At 42.4% G+C, this 24,136-nt stretch overlaps 3 protein-coding genes across 8 annotated transcripts in view; 2 read left to right on the forward strand and 1 right to left on the reverse strand.

Annotated features, from left to right (window-relative positions):
- The first annotated feature begins 2,939 nt into the window (after window positions 1-2,939).
- On the forward strand, window positions 2,940-12,512 carry LOC143136607 (uncharacterized). Of its 2 annotated transcripts, XM_076297322.1 has the most exons (6): window positions 2,940-3,063; window positions 4,066-4,437; window positions 5,051-5,229; window positions 5,808-5,942; window positions 7,194-8,428; window positions 10,553-12,512. In XM_076297322.1, the coding sequence occupies exons 2-6, from the start codon at window positions 4,212-4,214 to the stop codon at window positions 10,821-10,823; spliced, it is 2,046 nt and encodes a 681-aa protein (XP_076153437.1). In that variant the 5' UTR covers window positions 2,940-3,063; window positions 4,066-4,211; the 3' UTR covers window positions 10,824-12,512. The 2 variants fall into 2 exon arrangements, with proteins under 2 accessions (XP_076153437.1, XP_076153444.1); XM_076297329.1 differs by lacking the exon at window positions 5,808-5,942.
- A 1-nt stretch (window position 12,513) lies between these two features.
- On the reverse strand, window positions 12,514-20,309 carry mis18a (MIS18 kinetochore protein A). Of its 3 annotated transcripts, XM_076297573.1 has the most exons (7): window positions 20,045-20,309; window positions 19,837-19,964; window positions 17,527-17,722; window positions 16,320-16,386; window positions 15,395-15,517; window positions 13,383-13,485; window positions 12,514-13,062 (listed from the first exon to the last, which is right to left on the reverse strand). In XM_076297573.1, exons 2-7 carry the CDS (start codon window positions 19,954-19,956, stop codon window positions 12,988-12,990), a joined length of 684 nt encoding a protein of 227 aa, XP_076153688.1. In that variant the 5' UTR covers window positions 19,957-19,964; window positions 20,045-20,309; the 3' UTR covers window positions 12,514-12,987. The 3 variants fall into 3 exon arrangements, with proteins under 3 accessions (XP_076153688.1, XP_076153690.1, XP_076153689.1); XM_076297575.1 differs by lacking the exon at window positions 19,837-19,964 and having other exon boundaries at window positions 12,517-13,062; XM_076297574.1 differs by lacking the exon at window positions 20,045-20,309 and having other exon boundaries at window positions 12,517-13,062; window positions 19,701-19,873.
- Window positions 20,310-20,451: 142 nt separating this feature from the next.
- LOC143136675 (uncharacterized) overlaps window positions 20,452-24,136 on the forward strand; it is an 18,513-nt gene continuing 14,828 nt past the window's right edge. The window contains exons 1-5 of one of the 3 annotated variants that reach the window (XM_076297400.1): window positions 20,452-20,707; window positions 21,276-21,321; window positions 21,610-21,643; window positions 23,288-23,486; window positions 23,854-24,006. In XM_076297400.1, coding sequence (XP_076153515.1) covers window positions 20,615-20,707; window positions 21,276-21,321; window positions 21,610-21,643; window positions 23,288-23,486; window positions 23,854-24,006 — 525 coding nt within the window. In that variant the 5' untranslated portion in view covers window positions 20,452-20,614. The remainder of the gene's footprint in view (window positions 20,708-21,275; window positions 21,322-21,609; window positions 21,644-23,287; window positions 23,487-23,853; window positions 24,007-24,136) is intronic. The other 2 variants (XM_076297392.1, XM_076297397.1) reach the window with 2 other exon arrangements.

Raw genomic sequence — 24,136 nt, forward strand, 5'->3', positions numbered from 1 at the left:
CATCAAAACTGCACGAAATTGAAAGTGTAGAATCATTATGACACCCTCCGAATGCATGCCAAGTTTCATGGACTTTCGTTCATGGGGGGCCTTACGATAAAATAATGAAAGACCGGGGTACACAAAACTTGGTGGGCATGTAACCCCACATGGATAGCATGGAACCATCGCTTTTCGTTTTGATCTGTAGCCCCCCCGCTGGACTGGACCCCCGAAAGGAGGGTAGGGCAGACACAGTTTTTTGTGAATATCTTGAGAACCGTAGGGCCTAGGATGACCAATTTTTTGCGTATGTTTGCCTCCAGGGGTCATGTAAACCCATTCCATATGCACACATGTGCATAAACAGATACACACGCACACACATACATTCACAGTAATCCTACGTATGACACATACTCACACAGTAGACATATATACGCATGCATGCACATGCACACACACAGACACATAAACAGGTAAACACACAAGCACATGCACATGCACGCACACACACCCACCCACACACCCACACACACATAAACATAAACATATACATGCACACAATTCAAGAATTTCTCAGAATTATGAACAGGTAAGATGGGGGTAGGGTTTATTAAAATGTATATTACATGTGAAATCTATGAACTAATCATGTTTTGGTACTTGTTGTCTAGCAGATACCAGTGAGAATTGAGTGTGCATAATGCAATTCAGTGAGACAGTTAGAATCATATATGCCTTTCAGCGTGACTTATTTTTGTGGAAAACGTGCTGGACTGGGCGGCGGTCATATTTTGTACCGCTCTGCGGTACATCTAGTTGAGATTACTTTGGGGAAATTTGAACAAGTATGGGGGGCTGAGTGACGTCCCTGGCCAGAAAATGTGAAGTTTAATTAGGCTAGGCCTACTTAAAACCCTTAACAGCACAAACAATATTTTTTACGGCACAAACCGGCACAAATAGCAGGGTTTTGAATATAATTTTGTAATAACATGGGGGGCCAGCTTCACGCAGACCTGTGACTTTTTTTTTTCCAAGACTTGCCAATGAAACATTTATTTAGTATGACTAAAGTCTGGTTATTTAAAGGGAAACTGTAGTCTAAGAGCAACCTAGGGTCTTACCATGTGTGACTTATGATGTGTTTTAACCTTAAACCAACACCAAAGAACTTTCTCTCTGTCACACGCACGCTATTTGTTTATCCAGCACCGGCTTTGAAAATAACGATGTCCACAGACAAGGGAGAATATTTTGCATGACTTATAAAAGTATGATGTATTGCGACATCAGATGCAAGTCAAATTTGTAGTTTCTTGTCTCATTCCATCGAACTACAGATCCGCTACCCGATCTGGCAAACTTACATAGTGCGGTTATAGCCGATAGAGGGAATTCAGAAAGTGCTGCTCACCCTGTTACGAGTTGATGAACTACTGAAACGATTTTGGAAACATTATTTTAAGGTACAAAAAACTCTTTGGTGTTGCTTTAACCTTTCCTATTCTTGATTTCTTTCTTTCTTTATTTTTATTGTATTCATTTTTTATGCGCCCATGTTTTCACTTATTACTGTTTTATATTCTCTGATGATGAAAAGCACATTGAATTTCCTTTGTGTATGAAATGTGACAAATAAACTTGCCTTACCTTGCCTTGCCTAGGGTCTATTAGATAACAAATGTACATTTCTTTTGCGACTAACTGTGTAAGTGAAAAACTGTTCATAGATCATAGATTATTTGGTTGTTATGGCTTATTGGAGGCCTGTAATTTTGGTCTGGAGTTAGTTTGACACCTTTCTCACCACTGTTGTCATGGAGATGGTATGTAGAAGTGTCATTAATTCGGCTATTAACCCTTAAAGGTGTGGGTTTTTGAACATTCTAATATAAGATTCCATTCCACAACAATTCTAAAATTCTATGTTGAATTCAATGAACTCACACCTTTAAGGGTTAAGTGATGATGCAATAATAGGCTAATGAATCTTTTTCCGGGTCCAACGGCTTTCAGAGCCGCTCGTTTTTCTCCATAGACAATAAAATAAACTATTTTTTAATGCTATTCAGTGTAGCCTTTAAGAAAATTGTTGCCTCAACCTAATAAAATCCTATTTTTCACGGAAGCCTGCACGTAACCCTTGATTGTAACCCTTGATTGTATCATCTGGCTGCAGCTACAGAAGCCTAATTGCTCCGTTAAAGTGAACCGATTTAGTTTTTTAAGCTAAATAAAAGGGAGGTGATGGTGACAAGGTTTACAAGTTGCAAAACACTGTCTGGCTGCGCTAGTAAAAGTTTTTTGACCAAAAAGCTTTTAGTTTTGGGCCTGTGACGTCGGACTTAACAGCCGAATATCACAGCCAATTGCAGAAGACTGACACAGCTATTGATATTTGCAGGCGAAGTTCAAGAGCAGAGATTGGCCAATAAAAAAACATATTGGTCTCTCACATACACACACTCATAAAGTTTTCAAATGTTTTCCAATGGTCTCACATACACACACTCATAAAGTTTTCAAATGTTTGCCAATCGTCTCTCACATACACACACTCATACATTTTTAAAATGTTCCCCAATGACTCATGCAGAATTCCTACATTGTATTACTACTGTGTTTAACTTTTCCCTCAGTTTTAAATGATGCCTTTGACTCCTGACCCTTTTTAATCTCACTAAGTCAGGCATATCAAGTTTAGTAGATTATTTGTGAATATTTAGTATCAATCAGCTGATTAAAATAAGTATATTTATATTACTTGCATGGGTCATTTTTCATTCGATAGGCACCAAAGGGTTATCACTATTGATTTACTTTTTTGTTTTTTCTGTGGTTTATCATGACGCATGGGGCTTCTCCCGCCAGTCCTTTAGGTGGCAGTAATTCTAAACTTGGAGCTGACAACCGCCAGGAGACTTCAGAGAGGAAGATGTAAGTTGTACTTGGCTAACGCTAACAGTATGAATGAGAGGCACACGATATCATGGTAAAAATATAAATCAAATCTCACTTGTTCGAGATTGAAGGTGCTGAGCTGTTATCAGGAGACAACATTTGCCTTCTTAATGAAAGGTAAATAACTGTAAAAACAGTCTTTGCTATGCACTAGCACGCAATAACCGACCTGACTTCACGTTAGTCTATGTGCTAGGCTTTTGTTTACATTTCTGTAAACAAACATTATACAGGTGGTAGACGCAGATGAAAAGAAACACTACAGGTTGCAACTAAAATGAACTCTATGACATTGGTAATCTGAATATGTAGGCTACATGTAGAGAATAGCTACGTTTTATGAATGGCATTTAGTTGATGGTCCTGGTTACGGTAAAGCCTACAGCTAACCTAGACGTTCAACAAGACTATTAAAGTTAATTAAGTTGGTTCAGAAATAGATAGGGTGACCAGTCATTGATTAATACATTGACTAGACATGCAGTGGCTTTCCTTGTCCTTATAGGTGACCTAAGCTAAACTCTAGTAAGTGAATAGCTTTATGTTACTTAGCCTACAGCTGCTTGTTATTATCTGAAAGTGTACAGCACATTGAATCCTCCGTGTATGAAAAGCGATTTATAAATCAACTTGCCTTGTCTTAGAGTAAGTTAAATAGTCCACCAAAGAGTTTTGGATATTTCTAGATTTCTAGCACACCTTTTTTTATTTCCACATGTTGAAATATCCGATGCACACAGCTGGTTCATCCAGCATTTTTCTTTGTATTTTTGTTTCCTTTGTGTAGTTTTTGTAGTATGCATGCATGCGTAGATGGCATATGTCTGTGTGCCTATGTGTATGTATGATGTGTATTTAGCTATTTGACACCTTCATTTCCTTCTGGATAAATAAAGCATCTCTATCTATCTATCTATCTGAGTTCAACACACTCTCATTTATCTCTATATGAATATTCTGTCTCTTGAGGTATTATTTGTGCATGTTTGTATCTCCACTATACAGTATAGCCAAGCAACAGCACTGAGGTCTACGCAGCAGGGGAAAGGTTACTGTGGACTACGGAGCAACATTACTGAGGTTCTCACAGAATGCGCCTCAATGTTCTTTGTGTTCTAGGCTGATCGTCTTCATGTGGAACCCATCCGTGGAACCGGTCAGGCCGACCCGTAATAAATGGTTCTGGTTCTGGCGCTGAGACGGACCTTTCCCCCCATTCGCACTGCACTAGCAGAGGTTCTGCGGTTCTACTCGAACGGTCCATCATGGAGGTCATTGTAAAAGTGAAAGATTCCCAAGAAGAGAAGGAGTCCTCTTTTCTCTCACTTAGCTGCGGCTACAGCGACATCAAGCCGGCCAGTATTGAGTTGATACTAAAGGAGGAGGAAGTTGCAGAAGACCGGGACGCGGCACTACTGCAAGCATGTCAACAGGTCGCTATGGTGAAGATGGAGGAGTTTGAAGAACATGAAGACGGTTGTCGTCGACAAGGTAGGGACAGACGTAATTCTTCTCCATTCTGAAGTTCGAAGACTTCTGATTTTGTTTGTAACTACTATTTTGTGTAGTTTTTGTGCACTATTTGTTTTCCCTTCATTTTGAGAAATTAGCCTACTTTTGGACTGCATTTTTAGGAAGCAGATTTTTCATCCTTGTATTGCAGAAAAAAGGGAAGCAATATTAAGTGCGTGTATTACACAGTAGTGTTACATTTGTATGATGTGCAGGTTTTTTATAATAATAATAATAATAATAATAATAATAATAATAATAAGCTTTTTTTGTATGGCACATTTCATACAGAGAATGCAGTTTAAAGTGCTTTACATGTGGATCATGTAACACAATAATAGAGAAAAAGAAAAATAAGAACAAATATAATAATTAAACAAACTAACCAACGAAAAAACATCATATATTTAATAATTTAAAAAATGATGACAATTTGCAGGATGGTAAGGAGATCATCTTACCATTTTCTTGTGGGTTGCTTGTTTTTATGTCATTCTCAAATTAGTATTGAAGTAATCATCCATGTGGAGGAGAAACAAAACTTACTTTTAACGTTTGTTTGTTTGTGTTTGTTATTTGCTCTGCTTTGTAGATGCGGACAGCGGAGAGACTCCGTGTAGAGTTTGCTTTCCGCCGCTGCATCTCAGTGACAGCCTGTCGGGTTGCGGGCAACGCCAACCGCTGCCGCCGCACCAGTGCTCTCCGGCGACCACCACGGCGTCTTCCCTGTCAAACCATCTCAGGACATCACACACTGCAGAGAGGCCTCCGGTATGTTCCCTGTGTGTGTGTGTGTGTGTGTGAGATCCCCTCACAGATCACTGGGACCCCCTCACAGATTACTGGGACCCCCACCAATCACTACACAGATCACTGGGACCCCCACCAATCACTACACAGATTACTGGGACCCCCACCAATCACTACACAGATCACTGGGACCCCCACCAATCACTACACAGATCACTGGGACCCCCACCAATCACTACACAGATCACTGGGATCTCCACCAATCACTACACAGATCACTGGGACCTCCACCAATCACTACACAGATTACTGGGACCCCCACCAATCACTACACAGATTACTGGGACCTCCACCAATCACTACACAGATCACTGGGACCCCCACAAATCCAATCCATTATTAAGGATGAATGAATGACCTTTTGAATGAATGAATAAACATTATGTTTATGTTGCGGATGAATATTACTCTGTGTTGGTGGTAAGAATTATGCTAAGGAAATGCATATGTATGGATGTAATAAACATCAGTAAATTATTCTAAAAGGTTCTATATATCTGTATTTAAATATTTTTCAAATATTATGTGTGTCTCGACAGTTTAGCCAAGCAACAGCATTGAGAGTAGACTACGGAGCAAGGGAAAGATTACTTCCTGTTTCGTGGGACCTGCGCGAGGAGTCAAGGAGGCCAGATCTCATGGATAAGCTACAAGACAGGTCCAGACACCGAAATGTGAGGCTGTGCAATAATAATAATAATGTTTTATTTATATAGCGCCTTTCTCAGACTCAAGGTCACTTTACAACATACATGGGCAACATACGGCCCGCGGGCCACATCCGGCCCGTGGGCTTTCCCTGACCGGCCCGCGTAAGGTCCGTGAAAGAACAATAGTCAAGAGCCTAGCATAGAGATAATGCATGCAAATCAATATCGTTGTTTTTATTTTGAAAGCGACTGCTATTTGTACGCCCATACATTTGTGCGTGGATGCGGCGACGTAAACACCCTCACTGATGTGCTGGTGAATAGAAAAATGCTTCTGCGTCGACACAATGCAGTTGCCTTTGCGTCGCTCACCACCGCAAAGGTTGTTAGAACGAACTCCTACTGCTGCTCGTTGGCGATACGAAGTGTTCATTTCAAAACGTTACTGGCAGATAGACAGTTTACAATCGGATAACCCCGTAATTGTAACCAAAATATGTCTGAGTTTATTTGCAAAGCTTATGTTAGCGAACTAGTATGATGCTACTACCCAGGTTGCTTGAAGCAGCCGGCTCAACACACAGAGCGAGTTCACCAATCACAGTTATGTGCATAAAGTTAAAGCAAAAACATAGCCTACATTTTTAAAATAGTTTTCTTTGTGCATGTTGATTAACTAATGACAGCCTACTATTGTCTGCTCCACATTTTCGTAGTCTAATTCTGCATAGAGTTAATTTAATGATGGTAATGATTTAATGATGAAATATTGCTGAGTGTTGATGAAATGGTGGCACGGCCTATCGGTTGTACTGACTCCTTCACATTTTCATGACCTAGCCTAATTATATAGATATTGTAGTACTTTTTTATATCAGTCTTTGAAAACTGAAAAAAATGTCAATGTCAAAAAATCATTTTGAGGAATGAGGATGGACATAGATTAAATAGGCCTATTGCTGTTTTTCCTTTGTCTCCCTCACATTTTCATCTGTTCTTACGACTAGTAAACAAAACCATATGATTTACTTAATGTTATACAAGAACAGAATAGAATTGAACAGAATTGAGTTCAGACTTGAGTTCGGTATTTTGAGTCCGGCCCTCCTCAACAGTCCCAGTTTGTCATGTGGCCCCTTGGGGAAATTAGTTGCCCACCCCTGCTTTACAAAGTCAACACAAAATAATTTATTAAATTATTATATTTATACAATAATAACTAAATAATAATTATGAAATAAAAAAATTGTGAATGATTTTATTTTTGCCTTCCAGAAGATGAACGCAGCCACTGAGGAGGAGGAGCATCACCACCGGCGTATGTCTACGTTGCTGGGCAACAAGAATGCGGCCAAGCACACGCGGCTGATCGAGTTCGGCTGGATGCACAACGGCAGGCAGGTGCGCAGCCGCAACGGCGGAGGCACGCGGCGCTTGGTCATGCCCAAGAACGCCAGTTACCACGACCTCTTCCAGCTGGGGAAGGAGATGTTCTTCCCGGAGGGGATCTCCACCAAGGGCCCCGAGACGGACTTCCTGTTCCAAATCCGGGACTACAGCGGCACGCAGATGCCCCGCGACGCAACCGTGGGAGCGCTCTATGAGCCCCTCAAGCACGGAATGCTGCGACTCTACCTGTGCTCAGGCGATCGCAGCGAACTCGAACCCGAGTCTGAGTTAAGATTGGAGTCCGGGTCCGAGTCGTGCGGTTCTGAGCACGTGTCAAGCCCGAGCAGGCCCCAGCTCGGGCCGCCACCGCGCTCGACGTCGACGTCATCGCTGTCATCGGACGTCAACTGCGTCGCCTCCAGCGATTTAGCTCACGAGGTCCTCGGGTACCCGGAAGAGTCGTATCACTTTGCGGCGTTGGCGTCGCCGCCGTCTTTTAGATCCGGACACGACCACGCGCCGTTAGAGTTGAATAGTTGTGACTCGCAAGCTCCCAAGCTTCTCTGTGACACCCAGGAGTCGCGCGTCCCCGCTCTCGAGGCGCCGTCTCAACCGAAGAGGTCTCGGTGGGAGCCGTCATGTCCCAGCTCCACCTCGAGGACGCTCCGACTGCGGCGCGTCAACATCGCCCGCGACATGATCAAGCAGTTCCAAGACCCCAGCATGATGGACGCCGCTCTGTCTGTAAGCTTCGTCGTTGGCGAATCTGCCGCCGACGCGTCACGCCTGGCCTCTGCGTCCGTGAACCTCGCGGACGAGTCTGGCGTCAACGCGCCAGGCCAAGCATCCCCTCGGGAGGCGTACTCCAGGTTTTGGGCAGTGTTCTTGCAGGCGGACGCGGCGGCGGCGGCGGCGGCAGCATCGGGCGAAACGACGATGCGCACCCCCTCCCTGCTGCCTGACCGGGGCAAGGCGGAGTGGGAGGCTGCCGGCAGGATCCTGCTGAAGGGCTATCGGGACGTCGGCTACTTCCCCACCCGGCTACCCCTTGCCTTCGCCGTCTGTCTCGTCCACGGAGAGGAGGCGCTCACCCCGGAGATGCTCATCAAGTCTTTCCTGAGGTGGGTAGAGTGACATAAAACTGTATGTATTGACTTTTGCATATAAAATAAATAAACTTTTTTATGTATTTATATTAAAATGTGTACTTCAAACAGACAGCTGGTGGTATTCCATCAACGTTCCTAATGAAAGCTGCTCATTAAAGCTAAAGCATTAAGGGCTTAAAGGGGAACTTGGCAACTATTTCAACGTAATAAACCCGTTTAGAAATCATTTGGATGGTTAAATGACCTAATGAAAGCTGCTCATTAAAGCTAAAGCATTAAGGGCTTAAAGCTCATAATGTCCCATCTGAGTGAGAAAATGGAGTAAAGAGTAAGGTGAAATGCTCAAGTCTTTCTTATGAAACTTGATGTACGAGTGGTGTGTAGTGGTACAAAATATGATCAGTACTGCACATTCTCTCCGCAAAAATAAATTACGCTTGTCAATTTGTCTCCATCTGGTACTCCATCCTAGCCTGGGTGCCAGTCAAACTTAGCCCACGACATTTGAGGTTGCGAAGTTTGGTCAGTATTTCAGTATGGTACAATGTCTTTGTAAATGACGTTTAATTACAAAGCATTTCATTCATCCTGGTTCTCCCTAACAAAAACGCTGTTGCTAGAAAGTAGACATTTAGATTTCGCCATCGCGTCTGTTGTAGAAGATATCGACAGTGCAATTACTTTTTAAAAAAATTTGTCACTGGACAAATCCAACGAAATTAAGAGCTCTACACTTTAAAGTGCATATGTAACATAAAAAAGATGAGGCTTGATAAAATATAAAGCTAATAAATATAGCACTGGTTGTGGGGAGGGGATTAGTTTGTGTTTGAGTTCGACATGAATATTAGCCTGGCTAACGTCAGACCTCATCTCATTGAGATGGGGTCTGGGAACTAGACATTCATTTTCTCGTATTTGAAACGTGGTTTACGAATGCCCAGAGTCGTTTATTGGGCGCTACGAATGTCTATCAAATGCGTCTGTACGTAGCTCATAACGGCTTTGGTGTGTCGTCATCGTCTTGCTGCCCTCCCTTCGTTCTGTGATTGGTCCCCTAACTGAGGCGAACATTTGCTCCATGGAATCCAGGCTGCCTAGCAGCATGGGAAAACCCAGGCTACTTGGTTATGGCCCTAGGGAATAAAGCTGTTTGAGTTCAACATGGTTATGGCCCTAGGGAATAAAGCTGTTTCTGAGTCTGTTGGTTCTGGAATTGATGCACCTGTAGTGTCTTCCAGAGGGCAACTGGTGGCATGGGTGAGTGATGTCTGTGATGGTGTGTCTCTCTCTGCTGAGACAGCAAGAGTTGAAGATGTCAAACAGGGTGGGGAGGGGGCGGCCGGCCAGTTTCTCTGCAGTCCTTACCTCCCTAAAATGTCTAATACAATTTTAAGCCTGTGTGGGAAGATCAGAGTGAAAATGCTCAAAACTAAGATTTTATGTATTTCTGTCAGGGTTGTGCACAATTCAAATTGGAATTCTGCTTCCTTTTTGCTACCAAAGTGAAATTCAAGAATTTAATTGGAATTTAAGAGCCAGTTTCAGTTCAATTCTGGAATTTTGCACAAGCCTGATTTCTGTATTAAAGTGTGTACTGCAAATGGAAACCTGTGGGGTATTCCGTCAATGTTGCTGATTAACTTTCAGTTGAGGGTCAAGTCATTCCATTAACACAAATGAGCTGTAATAAATAAAATCTATACAAATATATGAAATTGTATGTGTTGAACATGAGTTCTGAGTTCCCATTTGTGGCCTCTATACTAATCTTTGTCAGGGGTAATTTGTTCATTTGGAGGAGCCTACTATATTAGGAACAGACTTCCAAAGCCAAGACACCATTGTCGCTAATAGATATACAGTTTACATCAAAGATTGAGCATTATGGTTTATATATAGACATACGTGTATTCATTTATGCATCATCAAATGGAACCCTCAGTGAATAGAATTTTTCATTGTTGCATCATAAAAAAGGAACCCTCTGTGAATAGAATTTTTCATTGTTGCATCATCAAAAAGGAACCCTCTGTGAATAGCATTTGTTCATTATTGCATCATCACATAGAATTCTCAGTGAGTGAATAGCATTCTGCATTCTAATGACATGTTTGTGCTCTGACTCCTGAAAAGGTCCACCGGCGCAGCAGAGAGGGACATTCTCTGCGCCGCCCTGGAAGGAAGTACGTACGAGATCGATGGCTTGCTCGATGTCCTCCACAGGATGTGCGTCAGAACCTTGCCAGACGGGGGCAACATCGAGGACGTCGTCGTACGAATAGCACATGCTCAGTTGATCCAGGGGCCCATGTACCCCTTGGTCAGGATGGCCAGCACCGCCCAGAAAGGCCTCAGGCAGCTCCTGCCCACGGTGGCTGCAGTGACTGCACTTTACGACACATAACTTCCCACACACACAAGTGCAGAGATGAGGAAACTCTGCTTAAGAAAGTAATCAGGCACTGTGCCTGATATCAAGTCAAGTCAAGTCAGATTTATTTGTATAGCGCATTTAACATGCACAGAGTGCAACCCAAAGCGCTCCAGGCGTGAGCCAGGGTTCACAAGGGGGGCCGCTGTGATCGGAGAGCATGATTTTGATGTAGCTTTCCGCACGTGTCTCGGCACATGACATCTGACCTGACTTTGTGCTGAAGTCATTTTTCCCCCTCAGTCGCAGGTCGGGACTTACGAATATCCGGCGGCAAGGCGGCATTACGCCCTGAGCAGGATAACCATGGCAACAACACCATCATCAGTAGGGTAAAAAAAATAAAAAAATAACCTGTCTCGCGACCCAGCTCACGTTCCCAGTTAGTGGGTGAACACACTTGGTGAATTCTGCTTCACAATGATGGGAGGAGCCGACATCAAAGCCCTGTGGAAGTCCTGTGTGTGTTCCACCCATTCACTGAACCAGCGGATTCTGATTAGAATGGCAGGGTTTTGACTCTGTTTCCCCATCCTCTGGATCTAACACATACATACTGTACAAGCCTCAGTGTGTTTGTGTGTTCTCATTGGACTTCATCTATAGTCACTGTGTGTGACTGTAATAGCTGTACTTTATAAAAACATTCTCCCAAATCACACACACACACAGCTCAGGTGTTTTAACAAGGTCCAGTCAGTCCAGTCTTGAATTTTATGCCAGAAACCTCAGAAGTCAGATATTTCCTAGTTGGATTGGAATCTCCCAATTTCATTCCAGACAATCCGAGGTCAAAAATCCTGATCTGGGAAAAAGTAAAAGGAGTTCCCACTTCTAAACTTTGCATGAGTATGATCCTCAATCCTAGTGTGAAAGTAGTCTGGGCCACCCGCGCGTGCGTTTGTGTGTGTTAGAACACAATAATAAACGTATAATACATCTGTTTTAACTTGTTGACAATTACGGCTCCTACACACAGTTGCGTGCGTTGCAGTGCTGGAGACGCATCCCATTCACTTTACATGGGCTCACGTCATCCGTTGCCGAACTGAATTGTGGGTCCGTTGTGTTTCTCCCGTAGCTCGCGTTGAGAAGTTCAGCTGTTGCTGCACCGACTGACGGCACCGGCCAATCGACGGACGGCACCAACCAATCAAATTACGGTTAAACTTCAAGTCATTTGCATAGCCGTCGGGAACACCCACTGGCATGCGTTGACTGAACGCAACTGTGTGTAGGAGCCGTTAGAACACAATAATAAACGTATAATACAGTACATCTGTTGTAACTGGTTGACAATTAGAGGCCGTTTTAAACGCACACACCAAATGTCCAAGACAGAAAGACAATAATTGTCTGGGATAACTGTTGATCGGGATATATATATATATATATATATATACACCTTTCAGCTGGGTGTACAACAATCTTGACAGAGGTCCATTTTGTCATTACAAGTTAGGGTTAGAGGTTAGGATTAGGGTTCATGACAGTGTCATGTCACTCTTATGTCAATACTGTCAAGTAAAGTGTTACCCCTTTTTGTTATTATTATCATTATTATTATTATTTGTGATTTGTATGTTGACCAGTGTATGTTGTACATTTTCACAATCCATGAACTTTAATTGAACTGACAAGAACTGACTTGTTTTTAAATGCACACTTTAAATGATGCTTTCTGACCTGTACAAATGACTGCTGTGTATTTAAATGTTGCTTTCTAAGACCTATACAAATGACTGCTGTGTATTTGTGACACTGCAATGTGAAGCAGAGCGGGTGTAAGTAAAAGTCGTTAATGCCACAACTGTGAAGGTCATCAGAGGGTCGTATCTTAGCCAGAGAGTTAGCGGTTGAGGTCATCAGAAATGGCCAATAGGGGTTGAAAAAGTCAACACCAGTGAAAGTCATAAGGGTCGAGGCTGAAAGGTCACCACTGATCTCAGACAAAGTCGCATTAGTTGTATATTTGGGTGGTTTGGGTTGTCAAAATCACCACTGGTGAAGGTGAGAGTTGTCAAAATCACCACTGGTGAAGGTGAGCAGGGTTGTCAAAATCACCACCGGTGAAGGTGAGCAGGGTTGTCAAAGTCACCACTGATGAAGGTGAGCAGGGTTGTAAAGGCCATCGGGGTCATACGGACTTGTTCTGCAGATTGGCCTCGATCTCAGACAGCCTCTGTCCTATCGCCACGGTTAGAGCCTTCACCTGGGCAACATGACACACAAACAAACACACACACAGGGGCAGTTAAGAGTCTTCAGCTGGTCAACATGACACACAAATACACACACACAGGGGCAGTTAAGAGTCTTCAGCTTGTCAACATGACACACACACACACACACACACACACACACACACACACACACAGTAAGAGTCTTCAGCTGGTCAACATGACACACACACACACACGCAGTTAGAGTCTTGTGGACTATAATTATTTGCAAGTATTTTGCAAAACAACTTTAAAGTAAATTGTCTGTAAATGTATCAAATGTCTCTACGTGTGTCTCTACTCTCATCACCTCATTGAGCTGCTGTTGAACACCCTCTCTGTACTCCAGGGTAACAGGCGTCTTCTCCGAGCTCAACGTCGCTCTCTGTTGGGTGGAGGACCCCACTACGTAGCTGCACGTACACAAGAAAGGGAACGTACAGGTCAATTATTCCATTCCACTCTGTCAATCCAATCTTTATTTCAGACTGACGACAAGGTCCCTAGAGGGAGGGGAGGGGGGGGGGGGGGTATGATAATAAAAGTGAACAGTACATAAAAGTATGATAATGCATCAAAATCAATCATTCAGTCAGTCACTTCTATGTGAAGTAAACAAAATGGAAAAGTAGTGGTGTAGAATAGACAGTGAGTAACTGTCCACCATTCTGGCTGCATCCATCCATCTGCAGTGGCAGTGCAGAACTGTGTGTGTGTGTGTGTCTACTGTTCTGGCCACATCGATGGGGAAGGAAGATCGGCCGTAGCAGTGCAGAGTTATGTGTTAATGTGTGTGTGTGTGTGGGTGGAAATTAACTTTTTGGCCTACTAGCCAAAGTGGCTGATAGATGAAAAAAATGACCAGCCATGCATAAACTAAACAATTCTTTTCATAACTATTTTGAAACTAGGCCTATCATAACTATACGGCTCTTCAGAACGCTGCAGAAAGTTCCATTAAAATCAATTGATAGAGATCTGCAGTGCAGAGCTCTGGGTTCGTGGGCGTTCGCAGTGGCGCAAAAAGTGGGTATGCGCTATATGCGGCGCATAGGGGCACAGCACCATGGGGACGCCAAAGCCATGGTAAATAATAATAATAATAATAATAATAATATATTTGGTATATTCTATATGTAGCTACTGTTGTACGTTTCTGAATCATTTCTACATTTCCTCAATGTTAAATAACATTTTAGAGGACTAACAGGCTAGAGTAGGCGCCCTATCTCATAAGATTCTATCATAGAATCATGACATAGAAAAGGGAGTGGGGGCGTCGTGAGCGCTGAGTGAGCAGGTACGAGTAGTGAGTTTTCGTCTATGGAAAAAGATGGATAAAGCAAAAAAGCGTTCGGGGGCTAAACATAGAAAAAGAAAGGGAAAATGAGATGGCATGTCAAGGGATGCGATAGTAGTTAAATAAGTGGATGGTGAAAAGCAACAGGTAGGGTTTAAAGTGTGACGTCTGTGCATGGAGGCACACGTTTCATGTTCATGTTATTCATGTTACCAGACTAACTAGCGTTTGCTAAGCATATGCCGATTGAAACATACGTGTAGCCTATTCCATTCAGATAGCTAGGTGGCTACCATGCTCATACTGCACTTTTAATGGCAAACTGCAAACAGAAATGTCACACTAGCAACAACTCATTACATGTTTCCATTTCCTAACAATGAAGACTCCTTGTAATAACTTAATGTTGTGCTGTCAATGTGGCGCAAACAAAGGCTAGAGTTGGATCAGCCTTATCTTTTGTGAGCAACAGCTGGCAAAAAAACGTTATGAGAACCGTTTAGACTCTCCTAAAGTGACAATGCAACACTTAACTATACTTCAAGTTCAAATTGGCAGAATTTCTTAAAAAATAATAATATGTAATACATTATTGGCCTTTTGTTTTACTTTAGTTGTTTGTGTTTTTTTTTTTTTTGGTTGGGGGGGGGGCGCCTATTTGTTGTTGCATACCCCTCAAACAATGGGTAGCTGTGCCCCTGGGCGTTCGTGTGTGAGTGTGTGTGTGTGTGCATGTGTGCGTGTGTGTGTGTGTGTGTGTGCGTGTGTGTGTGCATGTGTGCGTGTGTGTGTGTGCATGTGTGCGTGTGTGAGTGCGTGTGTGTGTGCGCGTGTGTGTGTGCATGTGTGCGTGCGTGCGCGTGTGAGTGCGTGCGTGCGCGTGTGTGAGTGCGTGTGTGAGTGAGTGCGTGTGTGAGTGTGAGTGTGTGTGTGAGTGTGAGTGTGTGTGTGAGTGTGAGTGTGAGTGTGTGTGTGAGTGTGAGTGTGTGTGTGAGTGCGTGCGAGTGAGTGTGTGCGTGTACCTGTCGATTCTGGCCACGTCCATGCTGAAGAGAGACCGCCGATGGTCCAGTTCCTTGGGCGTCGACACATACATGATTCCGATTGGCGAGGAACAGCCGAGACAGCTCAGGGTCCGGATCACACTGGTCACGTGGAAAAACAATCCGGAGTTTTACGCAACAACCATAATCACTAAAGTCCCATTTAAGTCTGAGGTGCAACATTTTGGGCCCTGTTTTTTTGCCCGCCTTGTTTGTCCTATACGGTCGGATGTCAGCTACTGGGATTTGCTATTTGCTATCCTAACAGTTTTTTTGTTGAAGTATATTTTTGGGGGGATTGTAATAAAAGCCCTACATTCTATAACTTTAATTTTGTTACTATGGGACCAGCCCTTGATAAGTCATCTGTAGAAAAGTGTACTAAATATCAATCGCTTAGGATGAAAGTCATCTGTAGAAAAGTGTACTAAATAGCAATCGCTTATGATGAAAGTCATCTGTAGAAAAGTGTACTAAATATCAATCGCTTAGGATGAAAGTCATCTGTAGAAAAGTATACTAAATTGTCCTAATGTGGGATAGCTAAGCTCCAGTGGGTGTAGGTCTTCCCCAAACTTATGAATGTCAGTGAAACTATGGGGAAACCAAAGCTGTAGGGTCCTGTGATGTGTGATTGGATGTGGATTTAATGTGTTGCCCTCACATTGTAGTATAATATAGCCTACTACAGAAGTCCGAAAAAGCAAAAAATGTCTCACACTAGGGAAATCCACCTATGTAAATGAATGACATGTGTAGAGTGAGGCCCCCTGCCAGCCTATCTTCTTCACTGGTAGGATGTTTCATCAAGGTAGGATAACTCGACAGAGTAATGGCGCCCCCTGGGGGCAGCTACATTTATTACAGCATGTATGACGTGAGTGAGTGAGGTCCCCATATGTACCAGCCCATCTTCTTGTACTTTCCGGCGAAGAGAGGCTCCCGGCCGACGGCCACGTTGTTGCTGACTCCTGAGAGAGAGAAAGAGAGAGAGAAAGAGGGAGAGAGAGGGGGAGAGAGAGGGGGAGAGAGAGAGAGAGAACAAGAAAGTAAAATAGAAATAAAGATAAGAAGAGATGAGACGGCAAGAGGAGAGAGAGAGAGAGAGAGAGAGAGAGACTGAGAACAAACCCAGCAGATTCACTGCCACTGACTTAGAGGTTATAAAATGTTGTGTCATTACAGTGTGACACGCTTCCTTTACACATGGGGAAGAGCGCTAGTGACAACCTGTCAGAGACACTTCTCAAAGTCAAGGATGGGTCCTTCAAAGACGCTTTTTCAAGCTGTCAGAGACACTTCTCAAAGTCAAGGATGGGTGCTTCAAAGCCGCTTTTTCAAGCTGTCAGAGACACTTCTCAAAGTCAAGGATGGGTGCTTCAAAGCCGCTTTTTCAAGGACGTTACGTCATCGAATCTCAACAAGCACTGGTCCAATGTCAAGGGTGCTTTAAAATTCTATCATGTACTGAGTCCTTCGTTCTGAGATTTTCGAGGATGCATGCGCGTATCCTCTGCGTGCTTGGAACACCCACAATCCTGTGCGCACATGATTTTTAATGATGCACCTGCAGCTTCCTGCACACTCACTAGTCTGTTCCATTGTGTGTGTTCTATATGTTAAGAAGTTTTGCCTCGTCTTTGAAGGATTTGACTCGGCATGACTCGTTCTACCAAGCATGAATCCTTGACTTTGAGATAAGCCCACTAATTGTCATAAGGAAGTTTGTTAGACTATACACACAAAATGCATGCAAGTCAGCAGATGAACAATAATAGTAGTAGTATTTATAATAGTCATATTGATAAATACAAATGTACATTGATACAATATAGTTGCAGACTCCTGAGAGAGATGGAAACGAAGGAGACAGAAAATTATGTTGAATATTAAACTAACTTTACCATGTGTTTAACTGCACAATACAGTAACATATTGGTATACAACATACCACACACAGAACCGCTACGGTCATCTTACCTTAAATGGTATTCGTGTCTAACAAATTAATGTATGTTGTATGTTAAGACGCTCAGTTAGGTTCCGAGTCAGTCTGATTGATCTGTTGCTATAGAAACCCACCCATTCCCAAGAAGAAGAAGAATGCTTACTCCGTAGCAGTATGTGGTTCTGCTGCTCGTCCGTCCCGGACCACGAGAAAGAATCGCCCAGGGGCAGTCTGCACTTGACGCAGAAGAAGACCGCTGGCGCGTCGCTGTCCTCCTCTCCGGCCAGTGTGTACGTGGCCTCTCCCACCGCGGACACGGACGCCGACAGGTAATCGTCACCCATTGTCACACTGCGATGCTGGTGGCAACCGGGGGGAAAAAACAACAAGAACAAGTTAACTTAAAATCAGGGATGCAAACAGAGGTATGGTCAAAAAGGAGTGAGATTATCGAAGCCCACGCCCCCGCAGGAAATATCATATAATTACATTTTGCCACCACCTCTGCCATCCAGGGCTCACCCTATTCACACAAAAATGTTCTTTATATGAAAATACACTGTCCCAGTTCCTTGGCAGTGATGCAAACACATGTGAGGTGAAAAAAGAGAGAAACATTAACTAAAGCAGTAAGTGAAAACATGCACATCGGTGGACTGCTTTACTAATGCAAAATTGCAAACTATTACAATGATTTCATTGCATTACTCAGCATGGTTGCACAGTGCTTGCATGAGAAATACTTCCCAAAAACCTTCCCTAATTGTAAGGATGCCATATAGGGGTGTAAATCACAAGTTTCATCACGATTCGATACAGTATTGATTCTTTAAGCCAATGATTTGATTATTTTCAATCCTTCAACATTTGTAGCAATTCCATTACTGGGGTCTGTTGTTCATAGGAAATGATAGATTTTGATTAATTTTCATGGATTCAAAAATGCCAAATATTATAGGCTTAATTATAGGCCAAATACTGAACATTGACTGTGGAATCAGGTAACACACTTTTTTCTCTTTTCCTCCCTTAAAACCTCCCGTCACTTGCCAGATGCCTTTGAATTTAACATGGTTTAACTCATATGTTGCAGTCGAAGTGAAAGGAAACTAGCCTATTTGGAATATTCTGTAGGCCTGCTGTTCCTTTTATGAGAGCAATTTAACTGATTGAACAAGTTTTCATCAGGCTATTGAATGCTTTATATGTGAATGCTATATACTTAATTTACCATTAGCTAGATTAGAATGGTTCTATACGCAGTTGTCATATAAATGCTTGTTTTGTTTTGAGTGTTTTGTAGTAGGCTATTCAAAGCATTTCACGTTCATCACTCGTGCTGTAGGCCTATGTCTTGAGTGATCGCTGTCCCTTTAAATGTCTGGGACTTTAAATTAGGCCTTTGCCTCTGTGCTGTTTTTGTTGATGGACGGCGCTGTCTTTCATTCACTTTTCCTACCGTTTTAATAATGACACACACAATTCCGTGGTTGAAGTAAGGAATTGTTTTTACCCGTATTCTTGCAATTCCCACATAACATTAAACACTAGGCCTAGGTCACTGACAGGAATAATTGTATTATTGTACGGTTCCGGATGATCAGATGGCAGCGTGTTGCGTGTTGAAACTTCCACCTGAAGTAGCTATACTGCGGAGGTAAGAGCGCGAACTGAGAGAGTTGCCTCCTAACGGAGCCTATATTTTCTTAGCTGCTAGAACGATAGACTACAGCTCCTTTGCTACATGATCAAAGATGAGTGGAGGTTATCAGAAGCACATTAACCAGCAGGCCCATAGCCTGCGGTAGATGACGTGATAAAAACTAGAGTCGCCGGAAAGCATCCGTGATGATCAGAACCCCCCCCCCCCCCCCCCCCCCCATTAACAAAAAAACCTCTTCGGATCTGCACGATTCACACAAGTCACCCAAACTGACTTGAAAAAAGCGGGAGGCGCCGAAAAGCGCCGTGTTTGCATCCCTGTTAAATACATTGTTCATCTGACGGATGTTTTTGCTGAGCAATTCACTTTTCAGTGACTGCTTCAAGGCGTCTCCAGTCTACTACCTGTCATATCCAAAAAAAAGGGCAACGATGTGTGTTCATGCCACTGGCGATGGTAACTTGCTACTGGACAAATTAATCGTAACGCTAATGTTAATGGTTCAATAAACTACGCAAATGAAGATAATCAATGCCTGCTTTGGAAACGTAATGACATGGTGGCTACTGAAATTGACAGTAAACTAACGTTAACATTATCTAGCTAACTCTGACAGCATTGATAGAACATTAGGTTTGCTTTGCTTTTACTGTTTGTTATGTTTGCTTACTTACATAGTCAAAGGCAAATTTTGACGACTCACACAGGTTGCACGGCTATGCTTCTCAAAAACGATAAAAACGATACACGCTTCTTGGAGGTCAAGGGCCTGAAACACTTTTAGATCACAGAATGTTATGTTAACGTTACCTCTTTCCTTGAGGTATGTTTTCTTCTGAATTTGGCGCGGTGGCTTTGCTTCTTCCTGTCTATGCGTCTACGCACTTCCGAATTACTAGGACTTCTGGGTGATGAAGTTTGTTCGTGCATTCCATAGACTATAAAATATACAAGAGCTAGGCCTATTATTATTATTATTATTAATAATAATAGTAGTAGTAGTAGTATTAATACATACATTATCTTTACGTAGGTAGAGGTGGCGTCTGCGCCTTTCGTCTAATTATGATATGTCCGGTGCGTAACTCCAAGATAAAGTTAAAGATAAAGACAAGTAAAGAGGCGCACTCCTGGACTGATTAATATACAAAAACTGTATTTAAATTGCCGAGAGAGCATTACCATGACCAAACTAGACAAACGTTTCGGGCCAAGCCCATCGTCAGTGTCTCAATTGAGAAAGAAAGAAAGAGAAAGAATGGGAGGGGGAATCAGAATAATTTTGTTTTGTTTTTGTTTTTTGTTACACGAGCCATCGGCTTTGTTTTTCAAGTTCAGCTAGTAGGCTAGTCACATGATTTTTCTGTATCTAGGAATTGCCACTTTTATGGTCAGAGATGAGGAAATCGAAACTTAAACTGAGTGAATCGTCAGGAAAGTACCGTCCCTAACGAAGAAGTTATTGTGCACGCGGAAAGTACGGGAAGGTCCATAATATAAAAGGTCCATCAGAATAAGGGAAGAAAGGTCTGAAAAATAAACGATATAGACGCAGATTCGAGTGGTAGAAAGCATAGAGCACGCCAACATGAACGGACAACATGCTCGTGCAGATTATGGATTCCCGAATTTTCTGGACCTACTTCTACGTATTTGGAATCTCATCACACAGGTGAGAAAGGTGAACGCTTTTAACACTCAGCATAGTGGCTACAATATAACTAACATAGCCTAGGCTACGAGAATATCCTAGGCCTATTTGCCTGCAGCCAGTTAAAAAAAAAAGGTGTGTGCAAGGTTGAGTTAGACAATTCTTCCGCTTTACCTAGCTAAACGAGAAAACGTCTAAACAGTCTACTAGTTGGAAGCCTCCGGGTTAACCAAAATCTGCAGCACAAAGTTAACGTTCGTTCGGATTTAATTTTAATTAGGCCTAGTTTGTTTGTTATTGTCTCTAGCCTGGCACAGTCAGTTTTGAATTCGGACTGGCTTAGCCAGGCTATATGCAGCTTGTGGACTTTGAACCAGCCCGTAAGCTACTCTCACGAAACACTAGTAGGCTAATAGATTTCTATAGTAGGTCTAGGTAGATCTATGGTAGTGTAGGCTATACTAGTAATATGATGTTATGTAACTTTAATAGGCTATCCTAATGTTCTTATAGTAACATATGTCCCAAAATACTGTTTACGATTCCTATGATTTGCCTACTATTTCTTAACATTTGACATGTCCTTCTGTGCATGCAGACCATTCTCGCCTTTTTTCAATCAAGCCCTCCGAGCGCTCTTCCCTGTGAGTGTAAACATCTCCGTCGTTCTCCATTCCACTAGCGCTGACACGCTGTCTCTCTCACACACTCACTCACTCACTCACACACACACACACACACACACACACACACGCTCCCTCTCACTCACTCACTCACACACACACACACACACACACACACACACACACACACACATAAACATTTCCAATGGGATGACAGTGTTCGTACCAGATCATAACCACACTTTCTGCCTGCCTGGGTGTGTTTGAACCTGTGTGTAATTTGATTCTGGTGTGTGTGCTTTCTTTCAGTGTTGGAAAAAGACTGGCGCCCAATCAACTGGATGTAAGTTAAAGGGGAATTCCGCTGAACAATGAGCATGCCCCCAGAGTCTAACGCTGTAGCTGCCTGCTTGAACATGCCCCCAGAGTCTAACGCTGTAGCTGCCTGCTTGAACATGCCCCCAGAGTCTAACGCTGTAGCTGCCTGCTTGAGCATGCCCCCAGAGTGTAACGCTGTAGCTGGCTGCTTGAACATGTCCCAGAGTACAGTGTTTCCCACAATTGAATTATATTTGTGGTGCCACGTTTGCAGAATTAACCTGAATGCAACAGTTTTTAACATTATGTAGCCTATATCTATGGCTGTAGCTGCCTGGCTGCGTGAACATAGAGCTGTATGACTGATAGATAGATAGATAGATAGATAGATGATAGATAGATAGATACTTTATTGATCCCCAAGGGGAAATTAAAGGTCTTAGTTCCATACAGACATCACACACAACATGCACTTACAGCAGAAAAAGTAATTTAAGTATATAAATATAAAAAACTGTAGGCTAGCTGCCTGGCTGCTTTAGCTGTTATGCTATAATTCCATATACAGTATACCGTAAAATGTAAAAACAAACCATCCCCTAGCACTGTCTTGAGTCTCCCTCAGGATCAGGGACAACGTCAGTAGGTCTCCAGTGATTCCCACAGAATTGAATTGTATTTGTGGTGGTAGGTTTGCAGAATTTATTTGAATGCAACAGTTTTTAACAAATTAGCGCAGCGTGGTTATGATGCTAACCAGATTTAAGCACAATTTAGCACAACCTGGAAAATCATTGTGTGGTGGTCAATGTTGATATTGTGGTGGGCCACCACAAATAAGTCAATGTATGGGAAACACTGGTCTCACCTGCACATACATAATTAAAACAAAAGGTATTCATATGCATGTTTCTACTATCATGGTTGTGACAAAACAAAGGTATTCTTACGTATGTTCCTACTGTCGTGACAAAACAAAGGTATTCTTACGTATGTTCCTACTGTCGTGACAAAAAAAAGGTATTCTTACGTATGTTCCTACTGTCGTGACAAAACAAAGGTATTCTTACGTATGTTCCTACTGTCGTGACAAAACAAAGGTATTCTTACTAGGGCTGTCAAAATAACTGATTAATTTCGATTAATTAATTTGAGAAAAAATAACTGATTAAAAAAATTAGTGCAGATTAATCGATTCTGTATGACCTCTGACCCCGAGCCTTGTATGTGAAAAAAAAAACTTCTTCCCAAAGCAGTTTTGAATTTATTTCCTCAGCATATTAGGTCATATCATAGATTATTATGGCCATTATTTGAACAGTGAAAATAATAATAAAAGAGTTTTTGAACTTTAATGTCACTAATGCTGATTATTCAATGATTCATTTGAATTTAAATATTTTAAATACTTTAACAGCAAAAATTATAAATGCGATTAATTTAGATTAATTAATCACAGAGTATGTAATTAATTAGATTACTTTTTTTAATCGATTGACAGCCCTAATTCTTACGTATGTTCCTACTGTCGTGACAAAACAAAGGTATTCTTACGTATGTTCCTACTGTCGTGACAAAACAAAGGTATTCTTACGTATGTTCCTACTGTCGTGACAAAACAAAGGTATTCTTACGTATGTTCCTGCTGTCGTGGGGTTGTCTCCCTCAGGATCAGGAATGACCTGAAGGAAGAGACGAGGACAGTGGAGCCCAGTAACCCGGGCGTCGAGCATCTCCGCATCCTGGTCCACGGTCCGGTGGGAGCTGGGAAGTCCAGCTTCATCAACTCCGTCGACTCCATCTTCCAGGGCCGGATGACCAGTCCGGCTCTGACAGAGACGGCCAGTGACTGCAGCTTCACCAGCATCGTAAAAAGAACCTGGTTTATCAGTAACAACAACAACAGCAACAATCAATAATAATAACAATAATAATGATTCTAATTATTATTATTATTATTGTAATAACAACAACAATAATAAAAAAAATGGATTAGACTTATATAGTACTTTTCATTGCTTAGACAGATCTCATGGCATGAGATCCGACTGTTTTATGTTTCATACACAGAAAGTGCTTTACATTTGGAGCATGTAACACAATAATAGAGAAGTCATTCCTCTTCGTTGCTGTGGCCGTTTATGATCCAATCAGCAACATTAGTGGCTTATCAAACAAACTCCTTCATTCACTCTACCTCTAGAACGACTACCTAAAGTCTTTGTCTTGTTTCAGTTCAGAACCCATAAAATTAAGGACGGCCATTACGGAACCTGTGTGCCGTTTGTCCTTTGTGACATCATGGGGCTGGAGAAGGGCGATCTACAGGGGGCGCATCCTGATGACCTCATTAAAGTGTTACACGGACACATCAGAGATGGTCACAAGGTGATTGTTTATGTTATATCTTTAAAAGGTATGTGTTCATGTGCATGTTGGTTTGTGTGTGTGTGTGAGAATGTTTACAGTGTGTGTAAGGATGTGTATGTTTCTATCCTCATACACACACACACACACA

The sequence above is a fragment of the Alosa pseudoharengus genome, unplaced genomic scaffold (genome assembly GCF_046254945.1).
Source record: "Alosa pseudoharengus isolate Yale_2024_CS ecotype anadromous, Long Island Sound unplaced genomic scaffold, YU_APseudo_1.1 YU_APseudo_1.1_scf_1, whole genome shotgun sequence".
Lineage (NCBI taxonomy): Eukaryota > Metazoa > Chordata > Actinopteri > Clupeiformes > Clupeidae > Alosa > Alosa pseudoharengus.